The sequence below is a fragment of the Numenius arquata genome, chromosome 16 (assembly GCF_964106895.1).
Source record: "Numenius arquata chromosome 16, bNumArq3.hap1.1, whole genome shotgun sequence".
In the NCBI taxonomy this organism is placed as follows: domain Eukaryota; kingdom Metazoa; phylum Chordata; class Aves; order Charadriiformes; family Scolopacidae; genus Numenius; species Numenius arquata.
The window spans coordinates 11,007,034-11,026,503 of NC_133591.1; the positions used below are offsets into that span (position 1 = coordinate 11,007,034).

Sequence of the window (19,470 nt, forward strand, 5' to 3'; positions counted from 1 at the left end):
GCCTCAAAACACAGCACTGAGCTTCTGAACACATTAAAAGCATCTGTCTGCAGCGCTACTTTTGCACCTTAAGGAGCCCATCAAAGACATTGGTCCAACCGTGGTTGTAATACTTAGCGTGAAGGGAAACACAAAGAACCAGTGGTCTTGCTTTACAGTACCCACAGATCTTCAAACAACATGTCTGGGACATTCCTTAGCTCTAACAAAACTGCATCAAATAGTTCATAATTTAAAAAAAAAAAGAGATGAAAACAATTTATGTCTCCTTTCCCTCTAAATTATGCATTTGAGTAGAGGGTAAAAACTGGAAAGCAGAAGTAAATAGACACACAAGGCAAAGCCTATGTATGAGCTTTTATGTCCTCTGAACTCATCATCTCTACCAAACTATATCAGAGCACACAGTACCGAATAAATTTCATCTTTGTTTGTATCAATGTATTCCTACTGGATGTATTTCTAGTAAAGAACAGAAGTTTGGACTCATTAGTGTAAATGACAAAAAAGACCAAACAAACCAACCAAGAAGCCATTTTTCAATTATTTTACTTAACAAAGTTTTGAATCCTATTACTTAAAAGTTGGTTACAGGAAATTAAAATGACAACATTAAAATAAGAACTTGTGATCCAAGTAAAGCTATCATCCAACAGTACCTTTTCATTTGCTACGTAACATTCGACTGTAATGAGATGCTCTTACTCTTTGATTACATTGGGTATAAAATAAGGCTGGACTGCTTCAGTGAGTCTCTCTGCATACATTTCGTATCTACCGGTCATCTGGAAAAGAAAAATCAAAGCTTCAGTTCTTTTAGTGAGCTATGAAAGTATTTATATCCACCATTTTTTTTATGATGACATATTATTTAATTGCCCCAAAGAGTAAAATCGTAATTCACTCAAAATGCAAGACCTCCAGTGCCTTAGCACACTGATATACTTTTATAAAAACTCATTCTGTGTTGCCTAAAACTGTACTTCTACCCCAAAAGAGAAGTGCATTTCCACTCTAAAAAGTAAAACTTTAGAATTAACACCTTCCTGCTTTGCAGCTCTCCTTCACTGACATTCATGTCTGCTGACTAATTACTTAAGGCTATCATGGGGGTTTTCTTGGTGATCCTGGATAGCTGAAAGTTGAATGTGAAAGGTGGACTCACTCTTATGCATCAACAATATTCTCATTCAAGTAAGTTATGTAAATGAAGGCGAAGAGTGTATCTATAATTATGTCTTCATACTGTGTCCTTGACAACTGATGAACCCTGCTGCCAGGAATAAGTTTGCGTATGTGCCACCAATGGTATTTGCATTGCTTTTACTTTATCTATTAATGATACAAAATACTATCATTGCTTTGGGTGATACAGTAGCTGGGAGGCGGAAATACAGCACTTTACATAGTGCACTATCCTCTTCTGAAGCGCACAGCCTACAACACTGGCTCTGAGAGCGGCAAACTACTTCCTTCTTGCCAGAGTCTAATGAGGACAATTTGTTTAACTATTTTGCTGCTGTAAATTTAGCAAAGACTTTCTACTTAATGTCCCTTTCAGGCATCATTGAATGCAAACTGCAGACACCAGAGCAGATTAAATAGGTTCCTACTTGCTATCAAGGGTTTTCTGCAGTGGATAAACGATGACTTCATACTTCCTCATTCCCCTCATGTCAAAAACTACCTCTGTCTTGGCCACAAATGAGAGGAAAAGGAAACAGATATCCCCTGCCTTATGAACAAAAGCCACAGCTGTGCCTTATGTGCCAAAAGACCAACAATAGCAACCCACACCACCAAAATAAAACTAAGGTGCTTAGAGCACAAGGCTTAAAGACAACAAAATATAAGCAATTCTATACAAAACAGCTAAAGGCCAGTGTTTTGCTTTTACTGTTTGTTTTTCCTAATCAATACAATTGCTTTTGTTCAGATACCCCTACTAAGCTGTTATAATGCAATGCTCCATGTGCTTCCGGACACACTAAACCTCTGCAATAAGGGCCTGATATTTCGGTGGCAAAGCAAAACTAAAGGCCTGCCTGACTTAAAAAAATTGGGAATCCCTCAGCACAATTTAATTCCACCATGTCAACAACCATATACCTATCACACACATCTGTAAAATAACAAGTGCAATTCTGTCCAGAAGACGACCTGAAATTACTTTTTTAGTCCCTATGTATGGATTGGCAGCATTACCAAAATTCAGCTGTAGCTAAGAAATGACTATGTTTTAACTAAAAAAATTATTCAGCATTTCAAATCCACAGATAATTTGTATTTTTACATCAAATTGAAATAAAACACATTATATATTGCACTATACTGTAACGCACAAGGTGGTTCCAAATAAACCAGATCTATAAAATAAATGTTGGCTCACAGCAACATTATGTGCAAAAATCAACACCCCTTGGAAACGTTTCCTTATTTTAAATACTAGTTTATCACTGAAGAACCTACATATATGGTGATAGTCGCCAGCCAGGAGTTCTGGTCTACTTTGTTAGGGTTCAAATCATGCTGATCTTAAGAGGGGATATGAAAAAATTCTAGTCTCTTGCAGTACTGAAGACTAGAACGAAAGACCTATTTCCACAGAAGCAAGCAAGAAGTTTTCTTCATCAACAAAGCCTATTTAAGAAGTTGCCGTCTCTTTCCTCCTTTTGCTTGCCATCTTTGTTATTTCAACAGAGTACTTGTGGAGCCTGCTGTAAACTTGATCAGATTAAAAGAAGAAACTAGAGCGTGGTTTGTTTAAGAAAAAATAAAAAATAGAAAAAAATCTGGTCACTCCACTAAGCCTGTATACAATACAGCACCCCACATAGCTTGTACTCGCACAACTGAAAGGTTAGCAAACTGCAGTGCTGAGGTGGCAATTTCTTAAACCAGCACTGCTGCTGGACAAATTAAATCAAAATTACACCCACAGAACAGATGACCCAAATTAGCTTTATCTCAGAATGCAAAAAAAATTGTAATAAGTAAGTTTTATAAAGGCACGTGAAGAAACTTGCAGTTCTCTTAATCTGATTTAGATTAATTCAAAAGTGGGTTAAGATGCTTCAGAGATGAAGGTACACAGCTCTCTCTGTGGCTTCAACATGTCCACAAATTCAAGGAGTTAACACTGCAAGAAGTTTGCACCCAGAAAGTTCTCAGAAGCTTAAAGATTCTTGTGGTTTTGTCAGTTTTGGTGAAATTTAGTGAAAACCCAAGTAAGGCCTATAAGAATATAAAGAATTATGGTATTAGGTCAGATCAAGGCCCATCTCAGCTCAGTGGCAAATGTCTACATACCTTGCATAAGGAAACCACACACACTTCCCCAAGCAGTTCTTGGAGCTCCTGGCAATCTACACTTAAGGACCAAAGGCTAAGTTTTTAATTTAAAAGCTATTGGCCTAGTTTCTCTGAATCCGGCTATTCTTTTTCTGAATCCATTTATGCCTTTGGCCTCCAGAACAGCCTTTTAAATTAGTTTCACAATTTAAGCTTTGGACTGTTAAAAAAAAAAAAAAAAAGGCTGCCTTTTAACTATTTTAAGATCATATGATCGTTAAGAAAGCTTGCTTGTTCTAATATCACACATAAGTTTGTTTCCTTATAAGCAGGCTTACCTTAAAATTCCATTTGTCACTGACTTGCCTGCAAAGATTTAGATCCATCTCTACCACCAAAAGTCCGTCACGAGTGCGAGAGAGTCCTGGGGTCCTACTGCCATCTGGTGCAGCTACGTAACTTGAGCCATAAAAATGGCCCAGGTCATGATGTGCTTAAAGAAATTTTTAAAAAGATGTAATGCCATCTGCAAATAAATATACAACTTAACATGCAGTGTCCCATAAAACATGGCTTGATTTCTTGTAGTTGCTCACTCACTGTGCTTTAAGCAAGATATCATCCCGAAGAGCCCCAGCACGATCCTAAGGTAACCACAGTTGACCTGTAGTTATTTTCAAGCACACTACAGCTTTCACATATATTGAATTAACAGGAAAAAACTCACTGCATTGCTCTTTAAACAGTGCATTATTATGCTTTCCCATTATTAAGTCTCTAAATTTGGAGCTTTGCTTTCATTATTTTTTATTTAGCATTTGAATTAATTCTAATTGTCAAATCATACATTTCCAAACCAGCTGACAGAAATGCACCCATTCAATTTCCAATACAACGTCAGAAGTGAAAACTCTGGGATTTGAGGCACAAAAAAAAAATCTTCCTTCGTACTGCACAGCTCTGAATTGTGCCAAAAATCAGCCACATCTCTTGTACTAGTAAGCAATGGATACCACCGACCTTTGTGAAGCAGCTGCCACAAACATTTAACTTACAAAATTAGAAAAAAAACAGGCTCAGGCCCACTCCAGACTAAGCCAGAAATTGCCATGATTATCACAGGACAAATTATAGTGTTTCAACATACAAGTGAAGTACATACAAGTAAATCTCATGTTCTTCTCTGAGCATTCTCTTCTTTAAATTCCAGTAAATCTGTGAAACGGGGCAAAATGACTTGGCTGGGGGTTCAGGCTAGGGCTATTACTGTTAATAATCTTAAAACTACAAATAAAATGTCGTGCATGCACTGACAACACAGGCTAATTTATGGAATTTCTGTCTTCCAGTCCTACAACACTGCATTGACTCAAAAACTCTTAGTCCTCTGGAACCTTAGGTATGAACTTCCGGTGACCGCATACTGTGGTACCACCACCTTTAATAGGAAGTGCTGCTTCCCTCCAGCTTACAGAACAGCAGACTTAAGTATGGCAGTTGCTAACTACCATAGCTGTCATGGGACAGACACTTGCAGGAGAGCTATTGTTTCTTCAAATTTTCTAGTTAACAATTATTAGCAACCACTGAACATGATTTCTGAACGTACCTTTTCCACCATCTCCGGAAGTAAAGGCATTTTTGTAGTATTCCTGTGAAATAAGAGGAATCCATAGGTGGCAGTATAATTCCATTTCATTCAAGAAATCCTTGCTAATCTACCATATTTAGCATGGAAGTTTATATAAATCTATTAAGAACTTTTCTGGCATACTATCAGCACTGTCTAAAGGGAGTCATCAGAGGGGCCTGGTTTCTATGGTGGATAGGCTAGAAAACAAGATCTTTTTGTATCACTGCCTGTTGTTCATACGCTTTGGGGAATGTCTCATATCAGTTTCACAAGTCTAAAAATGAGCCAAGAGAGGAGACATTTAACCAAACACATCTTAGTGGATCACAAAAGAAGGCAAACATATTCACGTAACAGCAAGAAGTCGTCCAGATTTTTGCAGAGAACCTCATAAAAGAAAATACATGTAGGGCATTTGGGCTAATCTGAAAGCAAGAATGACCTATTTTGTGCAATATTAATTTTCATTATAGAATTTCAGTGTCCAGAAAGAGGTAGTATCTGTACAACAGCAATCGTGTCCCACTGACTTGAGGACATACTTTATTTTCAGTCATTTTGGCTAAAAGAATACTGATTTCACCACAGACACTAGGAGAATTTGCAAAAGGGTGGGTGCCTATTACAAAGAGAGCAATTCAAGAACAGGAAGCAGCTGCAACCAAACAGGAGGCTGCCAGCACCAAGGCAGCCCTCCATCTCTTTATCACTGTCCATTTTCAAATCTTATTATAAACACTAATTCATAGGGTTTATATTAATATAGAGTTATACAGTGGAGGAATCTATGCACTCTAGTGCTATTCAGTTCATTACCTTAAATTAACGTATGCTACAATTATGAAATCAAATAACAAAGTGAAGATACATACCGTTCCTACCCTGTTGATGGCACATGTAAAGCAGTGATTAGCTATGGCAGCATTTCTTGCTTCAATTGGCCACAGTGACTCACTGGAATATACAAAAGAGGAGGCAGGTATTCACTACTTGTCCGTTTCAGATCTAAATTTAGACTATGACTGTCTCAGACTGTATATTTTCTGTCAAAGAAGCTAAAGTTAGGTGCTAGGATTGATCTTCCTCTTACAGTCAAAATCTCCCCACAGATACAGCCAAGCACTACAATTATTTTCTGCTCAAATATAGGTATAACCAATTCTATCTGACAACCTGGTAAATACGGCTTTGTTATGGCAGAAAAAAAATAAAAAAAATTAACACGTCTCAAGATTTTCAAAGCAATTAAAGTGTACGAAGTTCTACTCTCCAAATTACGCAAAGGATTTACACATAAGCTTTCACATTCCATTAACTTTCAATATACCAAGTATCATTCTGCAGCAAAGCTGTAAGAGATTCATACAAGTTGCCTCCTTTTCCCTAAAATGGTGCAGAAGAGGCTTTTGCAGAAGTGAATGAAAAAAATGAATTATGGGAATAATAAAAAAATGAAAAGAAAAAAAATCTTTTCTACCAAAATTTCTTACTTCTGTTATTTCAACCAGTTTTCATAGCACTTTCCAGTAAGTCATTTTCCCATGGTGGGCTGATGAAAAAGAAAGCGTGTTTAACAAAAGCATCTGAATAACTTCTTAGTAATTCTTTATTAAACCAGTCACTAAATTAACATAAAACCAAGAACTGAGAAATAAAAAAATTCCACCTCTTTTACAAGCCTCTACCTCTTTTCCAAACGAGATTTCAATTTTGACTGATGTTTCAAACTGAAAGTCTTCTTTTTATTAGATAGTTTGATACACAGGGATCAGATTAGTTAGTAGGAGGCTGGGAAGTACTCAGAGCTCCAAAACAAAGGTGATACAATTTGTACACTGCTGTGACAGCATGTACCTGTCAGATTCTGAGTACCAAGACAAGGTTGCAAACATCTGACTCATTAATCTCCCAGTCAGACTCAAGAATCTTAAGAGGTGGTCACTCAACTGATCGAAAGGACTTGGTTTATTGCCTGTTTTCTCAATTGGTTTGAGTCTGGCAGCCAGCTCTTCTAAGAAAAAGGGTTTTTATTGAAAAGCTCCAGCAAATTACAATTTCACAGAAGAGAGACAGGGAAAAAAAGGCTATAGCCAAGAAACAACCCCAGAGACAGTTTTCACTTGGGCCTCAAGAGTCCTCTTCCTGCAATAAAAATTATATGCTTAAAAACAATCAAGCGAAAGCCAATAATTAGGAGAGCCTGAAGCAACCAGAGTACCAATGAAGTACTATATGACAACAGGGTAATCTCTGTTTGCTCTACTGTTAATGGGGTATAAGTGGACAAACATCACAAATATTATTCCAGTAGTGACATAAATGCCCCAAAAGCATTGTATACTCATTCAACTCTTTCTCAAAGGACATTTTCCAACATTACTCAACCTAAATTATCTTTTATATCAAAAACTATTAAAGGCAGTTCCAATGACAGCATACTGCATCTAACCTACAGCTCTAAACAGTTCTCTGCACCTGAACTGGCTGTGAGTATGAAAATTTTATGCCTCTAATCTGTTTTTCACCATTTCTACCCCATTATGAATGCTCAATGTCCTCAGAATTTTCTAGCTTGTCAGCAACAAAAACTGGATGAACATTCTTGGACCTTGTTAGAGAGACACAGAAACTCCAAATTTAAATTAGGGAGGGGATTGGGTGAATCCTGAACAAATGGAAAATGCTAGAAAAAATACTCCTATGACATTTCTAACTCTTTTGTCATCTTGTATACCCAGTTAGCAAGTCCATATTGTCTGAACATTTCGTACATTAAGGTTTACAAAGCTGACACTGGAAAAATCTCGTCCTCTAGTTTAAAAGAAATAAAAATGAAAGTTATCTGCAATTAGTCCACGCACACAAGCCCAGCTGAAGGGAGAGAGAAGAGAAATGAGAAAGAACTTTTAGTATTATAAGAGATCAGTACGTCTTCTCTTTTTGTTTGCTACTGGATATTATACTTGTATTACAATATCATCAGTAACAATTAAATATGCTCCTCTTAGCTTCCTAAAACTTATCTTTGGAGCTGCAAAGTCAAAGAGAGTTCAGATCGCCCAAAGTATGGTGTTTTAACTCACAATGGAAATGTTTTTGTTCCAAAGAACTCTGCAAGGCCAGACTTTCCCCCTTTGCCCCACACAAAGCTAACCACTTATGCTGAAAAGGGTTACAAATATTAATAATTAAGCATAAACTACCATCACTTCTTCAGTCACATGTACGTAAACTTTATACAGTAACAAATTACTTTTCAGAACCTCTTGTTATCAGGGAAAAAAAAAAGAAAAAACAGAAAGAAAAAGCACAGTTGTTCTATCATGTGTTAAGCTGACGTGTAGACACATTCTGGAATCCCTTACCTCAATTTACAAATAGTCTAATTTGGAATTTGAATTTGAAAGTATTGAGTAATGGAGCAAAGAATACAATGAGAATGAAAGGAAGGCATGGTGATTTTGTCAAGAATAATGGTATAAAGAACCACTGAAACCATTTCTACAAGGTTTCTACCTAAAGAAAGTCCCATCACTAGCCCCAGAGAAATGCAGTTATTTTGCATCACATCCCAAGCAATACACAGCCTGTGTCAGACAACGCTTTGGAAGCATGACACATGCAAAGGTTATTATATTGAAATGTGACTGATGCTGATAACGTAGAGGCAAAGAATATTCAAGATCTAATCCACAAATGAATCCATTATGAGCTAGCTAAGAAGTGTGTTTTCTTAGCTCACTGAGCTGGTTTTCTTTTTTCTTTTAGGAAATCAAGTCAGTAGAGTGCAATTAATGTCAATCTGCAGAAGATTAATCTCAAGGGAAACAGTTTACACTGGTTCAGTCTGGTTCAAGAGCCCTGATAATCACAAAATTGCCAACAGTTTAAAAAAAAAAATGTTTCTGAGAAAAGGGTTTCTCAGCTTGGCTCTGAAACTGCAATTTGCTATCACACTCACTGGCTCCTGGGTGGACGATGCAAGCTGGCAAGCTAAGCCCGCCTGTGATAAAGCAAAAATATTACATAGATAATCTAAACAAACTCTTAGTTTTCAGAACACCAGCTGCATGCTGGTTAATTCTGTTTCAGAGACAAAAGACCTGCAGATGTACAACTAAAGTTCTGGAAGAGAATCAGTGACTACGAGCAGACTGGTAGCCCGAAACTCCAGATGGTGAAGAATGCAGATTCTTTTGTGAAGGCAAAACAAGGAGGCGATACCTCAGGTTCCAAGACCTCAGCAAGTGCCCCTGAGGCCCCAGCAGGGCAGGTTTTTCAGTTAACTCAGAAAGTGTGCAACAGCCTAAATCAGCTTGCACTTTACCTGAGCTTTCCAATAGTCGCTGAAGGGTTGAAGATAATCTCTGCTCCGTTGATACTAAACATTAGCCAGTTCAGAGGGTGATGGCGCCCATAGCAGATATTCACAGCAATTGCTCCAAACTGTGTCTGAAACACCGGGTGTCCTGTATTTCCTTCCATATAGTAAGTAGACTACAAAGAAACAAATACAACAAAAACCCACAAATGTAGACTTCTTTAAAAAGTGAAAAGAAATATCTCCAACATCACTTGGACACTTCCCAATTTCTGATTATCAGCTTCAAGTCATTAGACCATAAGTGAGGACAACACCTTTCATTTAGTACATAGCTGAACTGTAATGGTATATAGCAAAAAGTGATTCTTAAGCTGCTGAGATCAAATTCAAGCCCCTTTCTGTTTCCCTTCACTCATACTACACTTAAGCACTGTCTGACTTTGACACAAACACTTCTATTAATGCTAGAAACTTCTACAGAAGTTTAAGAGGGATCCACAAATTGCCCAACTTTAGGGACCTCTTTTAGTAGTTTCCCCATGTAAGAACTTTCTAAGTCATGACAATCCTTTGATTCTGATTAAAGAGATGGTGAACACCGTTTAAAAAACACAGAATTCCTTTACATTCACCTGTTATGTAATGACGTGCAGTAATTTCATGAATGTTATAAAGGAAGTGTCAGTGTACAGCTAAGATTGATTGTTTAAATTTCCCATATGCCTACTGCTCTAAACAAACAGCAGGTTTGAAACTACCACCAGGAAAATCACAGGATAAATCTAGAGAACACTCCTTAAAGAAACTGGAGCGAATTGTTGGCTTACAAGATCCCATGTACCATATGCTGTGAACTTTCACCTTATCATACCAAACATTTCTAAACAATTGAAAATACACTGGTTCCTGTAAAAGGCACTAGTGAGAAGAAGGACAGGACATTGTTAACAGCTATCAAGAGAGACAAACATTCAAGGAGATATTCTAAATGAAATGTACAGAAACAGTTCTTCCCAGATTCAAGGTAAGGGTATGTCTGGAGTCACTGACAGTTACCTGCTTAGCGCTCAGTGGCAGTCAAAAACCCAGGAAAATCTCAGACATCAACAGGAAGGGTATTGAAACGTAACAGAAAACATCGTTTTGCTGGTTTATAAGAATTCTGTGTGCCCATGGCTTGAATACTCTGGGCAATTCTAGCGCCGATATACAAGAGATGGAATAAGCAAAGGCAACTGAAACAATGAAGGGAACTGGGCAGCTCCCTTGAGGAGCAAAAGAGCCTAAAAAGCCTAAAAAGGCTCTTCAGTCTGCAGACAGAAGGCTAACGGTGATATTATGAATGAGATTTACAAAATCACAAAGGCAGTGGATAAGATGCATGACATACAGAAATCCCAAAGCAGCAGCTGTAGTGGGTATTGACTGAAATTACACTCTTGCACCTGCTTTCAGCCAAAGTAACTTTTTTCATGCAGCAGACAGTGCACTTCCAAAATTGCTTCTTTGTGAAAACAGGTATTATCACCAGGTTCAGAAGGGATTAGACAAGTCACTGATAAAAGAACCACAGATAAGAAAAGAAATAGACAGGAACATGCCATCCAACATCCCTAATACAGTGACTGTAGATATGAAGGGAGTACAGAAGTTGCAGAGCAGCCAGACTTATTCCTAATAGTGTCTTTTTGTGATGATCTCAGAGACAGGAAAGCAGGGAACATAATCCACCAGCCTGACTCAATGGGGCGTGCCTCACCATATAAAAAAGGTGTGTTGAAAAACAATTCCCTTGTTATTGAAACTTTCTGTCCACTGTAACAACTACTGTTAGTACAACTGCTGTTGGTCTTGAAGGAAGCAGAACAACATTAGGCCTTAAAGCAAGCACAGTTACAGCTGGGAAACAAACTAGGACCTCATCAAAGTGTAGGAGAATGGCATGATAGACACCAGGGGATCATCTTCTGAAATCAAGAAGAACCAGAGGTTTGGTACACCCAGTATCCCTGACATCTTATGTTTCTTAATTTATTATCAGGTCTCACGAATTTGCACAGTCCATTGGGCAGTGATTTATCTCCTTTCATGTCTGTAGAAAACATACCGTGTGATGGGCGCTCACACAATCCTTTTTCAAAACAATTCCGCTGATTGACTATATTTCCATTTTTTTCTTCTATTCTCAGTTTTCTTTTATTACAATAGGAGAAGAAAAACAAAAATGCTGTTGCTTCAGGGAATTCATCAATTCTTAGTTCTATATTCCTTACCAGAGGTCACAATCATCTCCACAGCAACAAACTGTGATGTCTCAAGAAGGATTGATTTTTGTTTATTTATATGCCCTCCCACACATGGCTGAATAGGTTACAAACCATTCTCTTTCCCCTTTCCATATAGTTCTCACTGATTCAACAAGCATGATTTTAACAAGGCTCCTTTCCCTATGTGCTCTACAGAGACAATCCATAAAAAATAATTTCAAATTCCACCCTTCCTTTGGGGGTTAACTTTGTTGATAAAGAAAACAACATTAAAGTAACAGAGATGAGCATAATCCTTCCCTGTAGTCTTGGTGGTTTCTAAAGTTCCCCTATCAGAATTGCATAGCTCAGAAGAATGGACTTAATGCTTTGCTAACAAAACCAGCTAAAAAGACAGCGCTGTTTTGGGTAAACACGCGCTTCTGTAATGAGGTAGATACAGCAAGAAATGTCAAATCATTATAGCATACCTGCAACATATAAATATTGTTTTGCGGTAATTCTGGCATTTAGGATAAGAACTAACTCCTTTTAGGAATCATGCAAAACTCTTAATGAAACTATTTATTATTTAAACTTCACATTGAAAAGTAAAAATATTTTCTTTTTTTTCAGATGCCTTTCATTACAGTTTCATTGCCAGAAGCAAGAAGTTTCTCGGAATCTGCTACTGATTCACAAAACAGTGTCTGGAAAACTGAAAGACATCATATTTTAGCACAAGTAACAGAAATTTATTTTCTGTTTGATTACACAAAGAACAAATCAAGAATGTGGAAAGTAACCAAAATTCATTTTTATTAGTGCTTGTATTTTATATGGGTTTGTTAGTTACTGTTTTGCTAGCTAAAAGGCAGATCCAATACAGTAACATTAAAATATCAAAATAATTATTAAAGATAGAAGTCGACACTGGTGACTGGCAGGCCTGTGCCAGAAATCCATTGTGTAAAAACCTATTAACAGCCTCCTCTGAAGAAACACAAACCAGTCTGATCAGGCCTGGGAGCCCAGGTCAAAACTTCCAGAGGGTTTTGAACACGAAGTTCCAATACATAAAAAACCTTTTAAAATTAATAAAAAAACAGTTTGGATTCTGAAGCCTCAGTTTAGCGACTGGAGCATTCGAACAGGGAACAAAAGCAACTGCAGGGCTTAGAATAAATGCCTCTGTTAATTACTCACTTTAGCTGACAAGGAGAGATTTAGTTAGGTAAGACAATGTATTTTTAGACTTAGGTTAATTTTTAATCCTGATCTTTCTGCTTGTGATAATTCTATGGATGGATAAACACATTTCAGATCTCCCAGTTTTCTTCTGACATTGCCTTTACTACCAGTTCAGTCTCTGAAGCTAATTCTGGAGGACAGCCTGAAAACTGCTGAGGGATTCAATGGAAATAATGTAATTAGTAAACAGAAGATGCCATAAACCAGCTATTCTCTCAGAAACATAATGAATTAAGGGATTCTGCTCAAAGAAACATCAGCAAAAGAACTGTGATTTCCATGACAACTTCACAGAGAAACAGAGATCAAGATCATAAATAATGCTAACACCTGACCTATGAAACAATTGCCTTCGAAATTAAAGTAAGTCCAACATGCACACATGCATAAAATATCTAAGCCAATAATGCACAACTAATATAACAAAGCTGGGACTTACAGAATTTTAATACCTTTGTAGTTTCGATCAAGCAAAGGAAGAGAACATGTTATTTGTCCTTTAAGAGTCATCACTCTCTATTCTTGATAAATTAGTTTACTGTAATTTCACTGGAGAAAAAACTGATTTGACACTTAAATGAACCACATTTACTTAGAAATACATTATATTTCCTGCCAACATGACACTGATACAACAGCTGCTGACATAAACAAGAGCTGCAAAGTAAGACTAGCTTGATAATCACAATGCTGCATCTTACCTCATTGAAGTCTCCAACCCTTGGAATGTGATTTTTCCTACTTTTGCCAAGGACGGCTCCAGAATTAGAAATGACCACTGCAGCATTCCACAGAGTTCCCCCATGTATTTCATCTCGTTCCAGGATTGGAGATACCACAACCATATTGTATTTCTTTGCCAGCTATACAAACAAACACAATTCTTTTATTGTATCTTTATTATACTACAAGCCTGCAGTAATTACTTTCATTTTTTTGTCATAAAGAACGATTAAAAAAAGTCTTCATCTGGTACATTACTCTGCCTGTTATCAACAGTTAATGTCCACTGGCATGCCCACATCACCAGTTTCTTCATCAAAGATGGATACATCACAGAGAGCTTTCCAACTGAATCCTTCAACTAGAAATGCAAGGTACCAACAGGAAAAAAAGCATCCTAACAGCAATGGTCAAAACACAAAGCCCACCTCCATCTATTCACAGGTATAAGAGGAGTTAGATCTCATCCCATTCTTTCATTCTGGTATACCACAAATAGCATATCAAAATGAAGACACCATGGCTAGATGAAGAGTTACTTAAAAAAAAAAAAGTAAAATAGCATTACATGTTAACTGTAAACGTTAAATAATATCGGTGCGAGAAATACAGCAATTTCTGACTGCCACTTTACTAGCATATTGTCTTTTCCTTCAAATCACTTCTCTTCCTTTTATGTCTCCAAATTTCCATAGTGTCATTACTTCCATAGTGAGAAGCAACACACACCTGCGCTAAATCAGACTAAAGATACTATGCTGTCTACAAAAGCTTAATAGGTCAGTGATTAGCTGGGTAAATTTGACCTCAAAACAGTCTTTTGTTGTTTCAATCACTTGTAAAAGAAAATAATTGAAATTCCTTATTAAAAAAAAGTTGTTAGAAAAAAAAATAAACTCTGTAATCAACACCCTTGCAATCAACAGTCTCTGGAAAAATAAGTCAGACAATAACATATCTCATTGCATCCACAAAAAGTCCCCTATATTTTGTGTCATTTCACAGGGAGATGCAAAAGATTTATGTGAAAGTGTTCCCTGTTCAGAAAAGGCTAGCTATTCTTCACCTTCATACAAGCATTGTTTAATAAGCAAGGAACACCTTCTAAATGGAAATTAAAAAAACATTTGTATGAAGAATTGTTCCTCCCTTGTAAAATTCAGGAACAGTTAAATGAGCAGTTTCATTTGCCTTCCATGGTACAAAGCAGTCTACAAATGCAAAATAGTTTAAAAATAAATATTGAGCACAGCTGCTGTTGTCCATTTCTAGTTCACTCACTATCATAGTATTTGTCAAGTAAGGTGAAAATTTGTTTTTGATTATTTCAGTCTTCTCAGTGGTACAAGACCGGTACATAAAGAAGAAATCCATGCTAATCAGTGGCAGTTATGGGCTGGGGTTGGAGGCTGGATGTGGGGTTTTTTTGCTCGACTGTTTTTTTACCTCTTGACAGAATTTTGTTGTTGGCCCATCCTCTGCTGACTCTGCAAACTCAGTCCAAGGAAGCTTCTCTCTTGTGCAAAAAGCAAAGGGCATGGCTAGAAAACCAATGCAAGACAAAATTTTTAAAAAAAGTTCATGTCATAAGGAAAACACACTGTATGCATGAATACAGATTAAAAAATTAAACACTTAAGAATGATTCAACTATTTTCCTTGTTTAAAGGCAAATGCTATTTAGAACTATTTTTAGCAAGGGTAAGGAGTTTTGGACGCACACAGAGCAAAGTAGAAAAGAAAGAATGCACTCAGTGAAGTCTTATGGGAAGTAAAAATACAAAATACCCTTCAGTCACTAGCATACGGTTTCTGTGAATAACCTGTTTTCACAACTTGGGCCTTCATTTTGGCTTTTGCCTCTCTTAAGCCTCAAAGACTCCATCTTAATTAAAATTAGATTTCTAAATTTTTGTATCTGTCTAGAAAAAAAATCCGAAGTTCTGGAAGAAAAATAATGAGGGAATGATTACATGAAGAAGGCCCACGCCTACAAATATCACTGTTGCAGCACACACCAGACTTCAATATAACAGACTTCACATACATCTTCCATACAGTTCTGCTAACTAAGACTCTTTGTTTTTTCCTTTAGAAAGCAAACCAGTAAAGTCAGCTGCTGTATCTTGGAAGACCTCTGCTGTTTACTTACAAGACATACTTCTAGTACAGGATACTTGTTAAAATAAAAGGAACTTGACCTCTGACAACCTAGAAGGAATAACAGAAAATACTCACTCCAAGCCTCCTGGAAACAAACTATGTTGACCCCACACATTGCAGCTACTTCCACAATCTCCTCAATTCGTCTGTGCAGGGCAGCCACCTGATTACAAAAAGTGTCACGCTATAAAAAAATGCTGTATGTTCAACTCACTTGTTTATTAATAGCCTGGTTTTACAAGCTTGTTCACATTAAATTTATCTTGGTCTACACTTAGTCCCATTGCTTTCAGGGGGAATAACTCAAGAAGTTATCGTTCCTGAGCACTGATAATAGAAAGAGATACAGATTTTTAAAAGCATTTAGATGCTGAAAATAGAGAAAGCATTCCAATGAAATTCTAATTCCATGGTTACAGCATTTAAATATACGGCAATTCATTGCTGACTGACTTGCAAATAGCTAAAATTCTTAATGGAATCAGCAAAAATTACAATTTTGCTGCTCATTGTAAACAACCTACAGAACACTGTTAAGTAAATGTGAATTCAAAGTCAAGTATTCAGAATCTTAACATATGAGGCAAGGACAGTCCATTTCCTTGGTCATCTCTGAATCCTGCTCACACCTGTGGATCCTGGACACTCTACAGAAGTTATTAACTCCAAACTATTTTCAAAATCACTTTGTCCAAACAGCCAACCGGGTAATTGCCAAGAAAAAACATCAAAGCACTTATTAATTAGTCAAAAAACATCATTTCAAAGTACTTTTTTCTTGAGTATTCTAATTAAAACTAAGTGTAAGTGTAGGGCTTTGCATTGATACTTTCAGGTGTCAATAAAAAAAAAGGACCCAAGACAAGTCAGCAGTGACCTACGAACTCAACAACTGTACACTGATTTACAGAAATAGTTAACTATTTATTTATAAGGTAAAATCATTAATATAACTGGTAGTCTTTTTAACAGATGCTACAAAGAATGCACAAACTTCATCCAAATACTGAATTAATTACTTGCATCTGTGACAGGTAATCTTTCCAAAACAAATTACCTCAGAAATGTTCTGTCCTGTTACTGTACAAAATTATTACTCTGGGGTATTTTATAAATGTGTTATTTTCTTTTACTGTTTTAAAGCTACTTTTAGAAGGCTATTTCTATATATGTCACCTCAGTGCTTTCGTGTCCAAGATGCCAGAATATGACGGTCATCTTGTAATAAGATTTGGTTTACTGCTGTACAAAGAATAATGAACACAGCTTTATTAATCTGTGTTTACTCTAATGGATTTTTCAATAATGGAACATTGCTCAATTAAAACAAGAACTGCACCTGTGGTTCCCAAGGTTTGCCATCTCTTTTGATTTTAGGTAAATGATTTTCTGTTCCATTTTAGAGGCAAAGGATTTTCATGTACAAAAACAGTAACTAAATATTTATCTTTGGAAAAACTGCAAACAGGTTGGGCAATTCACAGATAAACACAAGAGGTGTTTCTGAGAAACATAAAACTGAACGTGTCATTCTTATTTCTTACAGTATGCTGCATTAACATAGTGATGGGTCCTATATTGCCAGACAATCAGCAGAGATTTCATGCTGGAGTTTCTGACATCAGCGACTGGGGGGTGTTATTTCTCAATCCAGTAGAAGAGGAGTTACACACAAATGGCCCGGATCCCATTTGGTGTACCTGGGCTGCCACGGAGGTTTCTGTGGGAAGTGGAATTTTATTTTGTACCAGTCCTACTCGAACAATACGTGGCCTTCTCAATTGCTCTGGAGCAGCTTCAAATCCATACCCCTGTAGCTCAAATTCTCTTTCCTGAGCAGCTGATAGAGCAGCAGCTGGGAAATTAAGTTTTCTGGATTGAACAGGAAACAAAAGACATTTAGAGATGAGATGTTCTCCTTTTCTGCTCTGCATGCAATGGATCAAAAGGATCACAAATACTGCCTACCCCTGCACAGACACCCAAGCTCCCATGCCCCATATGCAGCTATCAGACAAGACAACAGTCAGACAGCAGTCAGGTCATGCAGATCTCACTGCTCTCTTCCATGGCAGCAAACTCCCAGTGTCCTCCTCTATAATTGTGATTTCCAGACCCTATTTCCTTGCTATGGAAATCGAGGAGCACATATGTACAAACTTTCATCTGCCACCCCCAGATTATAAAACACTTTCCCTCCAACATATTTTTCCTCATGTCAGATCCCTGCTTTTCCAGCTCCCTCACCCCGAAACCACAACTTCCCCAGCCCCCCCCCCCCCCCTCAAAATTACCCCCCTCAGGTCTTTGATTCCAGTCAGCCACCTTCTCAAACGACCTCTCTCCCGCCCTGCTCCCCAAACTTGGATTACCTCCAAACTACACCGGTTATCTCACCACAGCCTGACCTCACCGCAGCACCACAAGCACCACAGGACCTACCCTTCTTTTTCCTTTCAGCCCAGCCCTGTGTCCTGCGCACCCGTCCTCAAACCGACTCCTTCCTCCTCAACTCCCGGGCTGGGGCATCCCCGCGGAGCCCGAGGGGGAGGGAGAAGGCAGACGGGACGGCAGAGGGAGGCCAGCCAGCCCGTCCCGGCAGCGCACCTTGCCTCGCCCCCGTAGAGGATCCGCTTCACCTCGGCGAGGTCCTCGGGCGGGATGTGCTGCTCCAAGCACGACTCCACCGACTCCAGGCCTTCCGCCATGGCGCTGGACGGGACGAGGCGACAGTTGGGCACGCGCTGACCGTTAGACAGGCGCACGCGCCCCCCGGCGAACTTTACCCCCCTGGGGCGGCCCCCGCTGGGCCACGCCCCTTTCTCCTCAGAGGGGTTTTGGCGGGCGCCGCCGAGGGTCTGCGGCATGGCGGCCGGGGTACCGAGGAGTCTGGGCCGCGAAGGGTCTCCGCCATGGCACGGAGGGGTTTGGGCTCACAGCCCCGGCTGTGCAGGCGGTAGCAGGAGTAGGGCCGGTCCCCTTTCGTTGTCACAGTGCTGGTGGGCACCCTGTGCTCAGGTGGCTAACCCCGAGATGCCCCAAGGGGTTAAAGAGGGATGGATGTGACCGTTCCCGGCGTTTGCCACTTCTGGACCAGCTCCTCAGCCTCAGAAATAACTCGTCTAAAAGCAGAACATTTTCAGGAGCTTTTTATAATTATATCATTCAACAAATAGGAGGTAATAACATGGACACGCGCATACCCGTGCAAACCATTGCCATTTTAGCTGCACTAAGACTCTGAACAGGAGCCAGTAGAAAAAATAATTTTAAGATGGATTTGAGGCCCAATGTGACTGGAAATTCATCCCAAAGCCAAAGTTCATGTCAAGACAAATGATCGAACAAATTAAGACCTTGATCTGGGACAAAAGAAATGTGCATCTAAGTAAAGGCTATTTCCTTCTGCAGGTACGAAGCGGACACCTTGTTTAAACCAGTTCCTCCCACTGAACTATTGGCTCTGCCTCCTGCTCCAAAACGCAACTGCGTGGTAATCAGTTTTCTTGTTAAAATGAAGGACTAAGTCCAGGGGTGGCTACATGTGTCTGAATATATCACACGAAGTTTAAGCACTGCTTTATGTATCTTCTGGGGGATGTAACAACACTCAGCACTTAGCATTCGCATTTGTTAGGTATTTTGAGTTAAATATTAAGCCTTTTAGGCTAAATAAAAAAAAAAAAGTCAGGGAGAGAGTGTCTAATATTTAACTTTAAACAGAAAGTGTCCAGGGGTAGTCTGGTTTCATCAAGGAATTTTGAGATAAGTGATTCTTTTGCTCTAATCCACCTTTTTTAACCCAAGAAGTGGCAGCGATGCTCTGTGCCAAGTGCCCC

The 19,470-nt window shown here is 38.5% G+C and overlaps 1 protein-coding gene across 1 annotated transcript; it reads right to left on the bottom strand.

The window, feature by feature from the left end:
• Positions 1-530: 530 nt before the first annotated feature.
• UPB1 (beta-ureidopropionase 1) lies at positions 531-18,382 on the bottom strand. Its single transcript, XM_074159586.1, has 10 exons — positions 18,239-18,382; positions 17,332-17,503; positions 15,707-15,794; positions 14,915-15,009; positions 13,447-13,608; positions 9,252-9,421; positions 5,797-5,878; positions 4,901-4,943; positions 3,630-3,784; positions 531-785 (listed from the first exon to the last, which is right to left on the bottom strand). Exons 1-10 carry the CDS (start codon positions 18,337-18,339, stop codon positions 702-704), a joined length of 1,152 nt encoding a protein of 383 aa, XP_074015687.1. The 5' UTR covers positions 18,340-18,382; the 3' UTR covers positions 531-701.
• Positions 18,383-19,470: the final 1,088 nt, after the last annotated feature.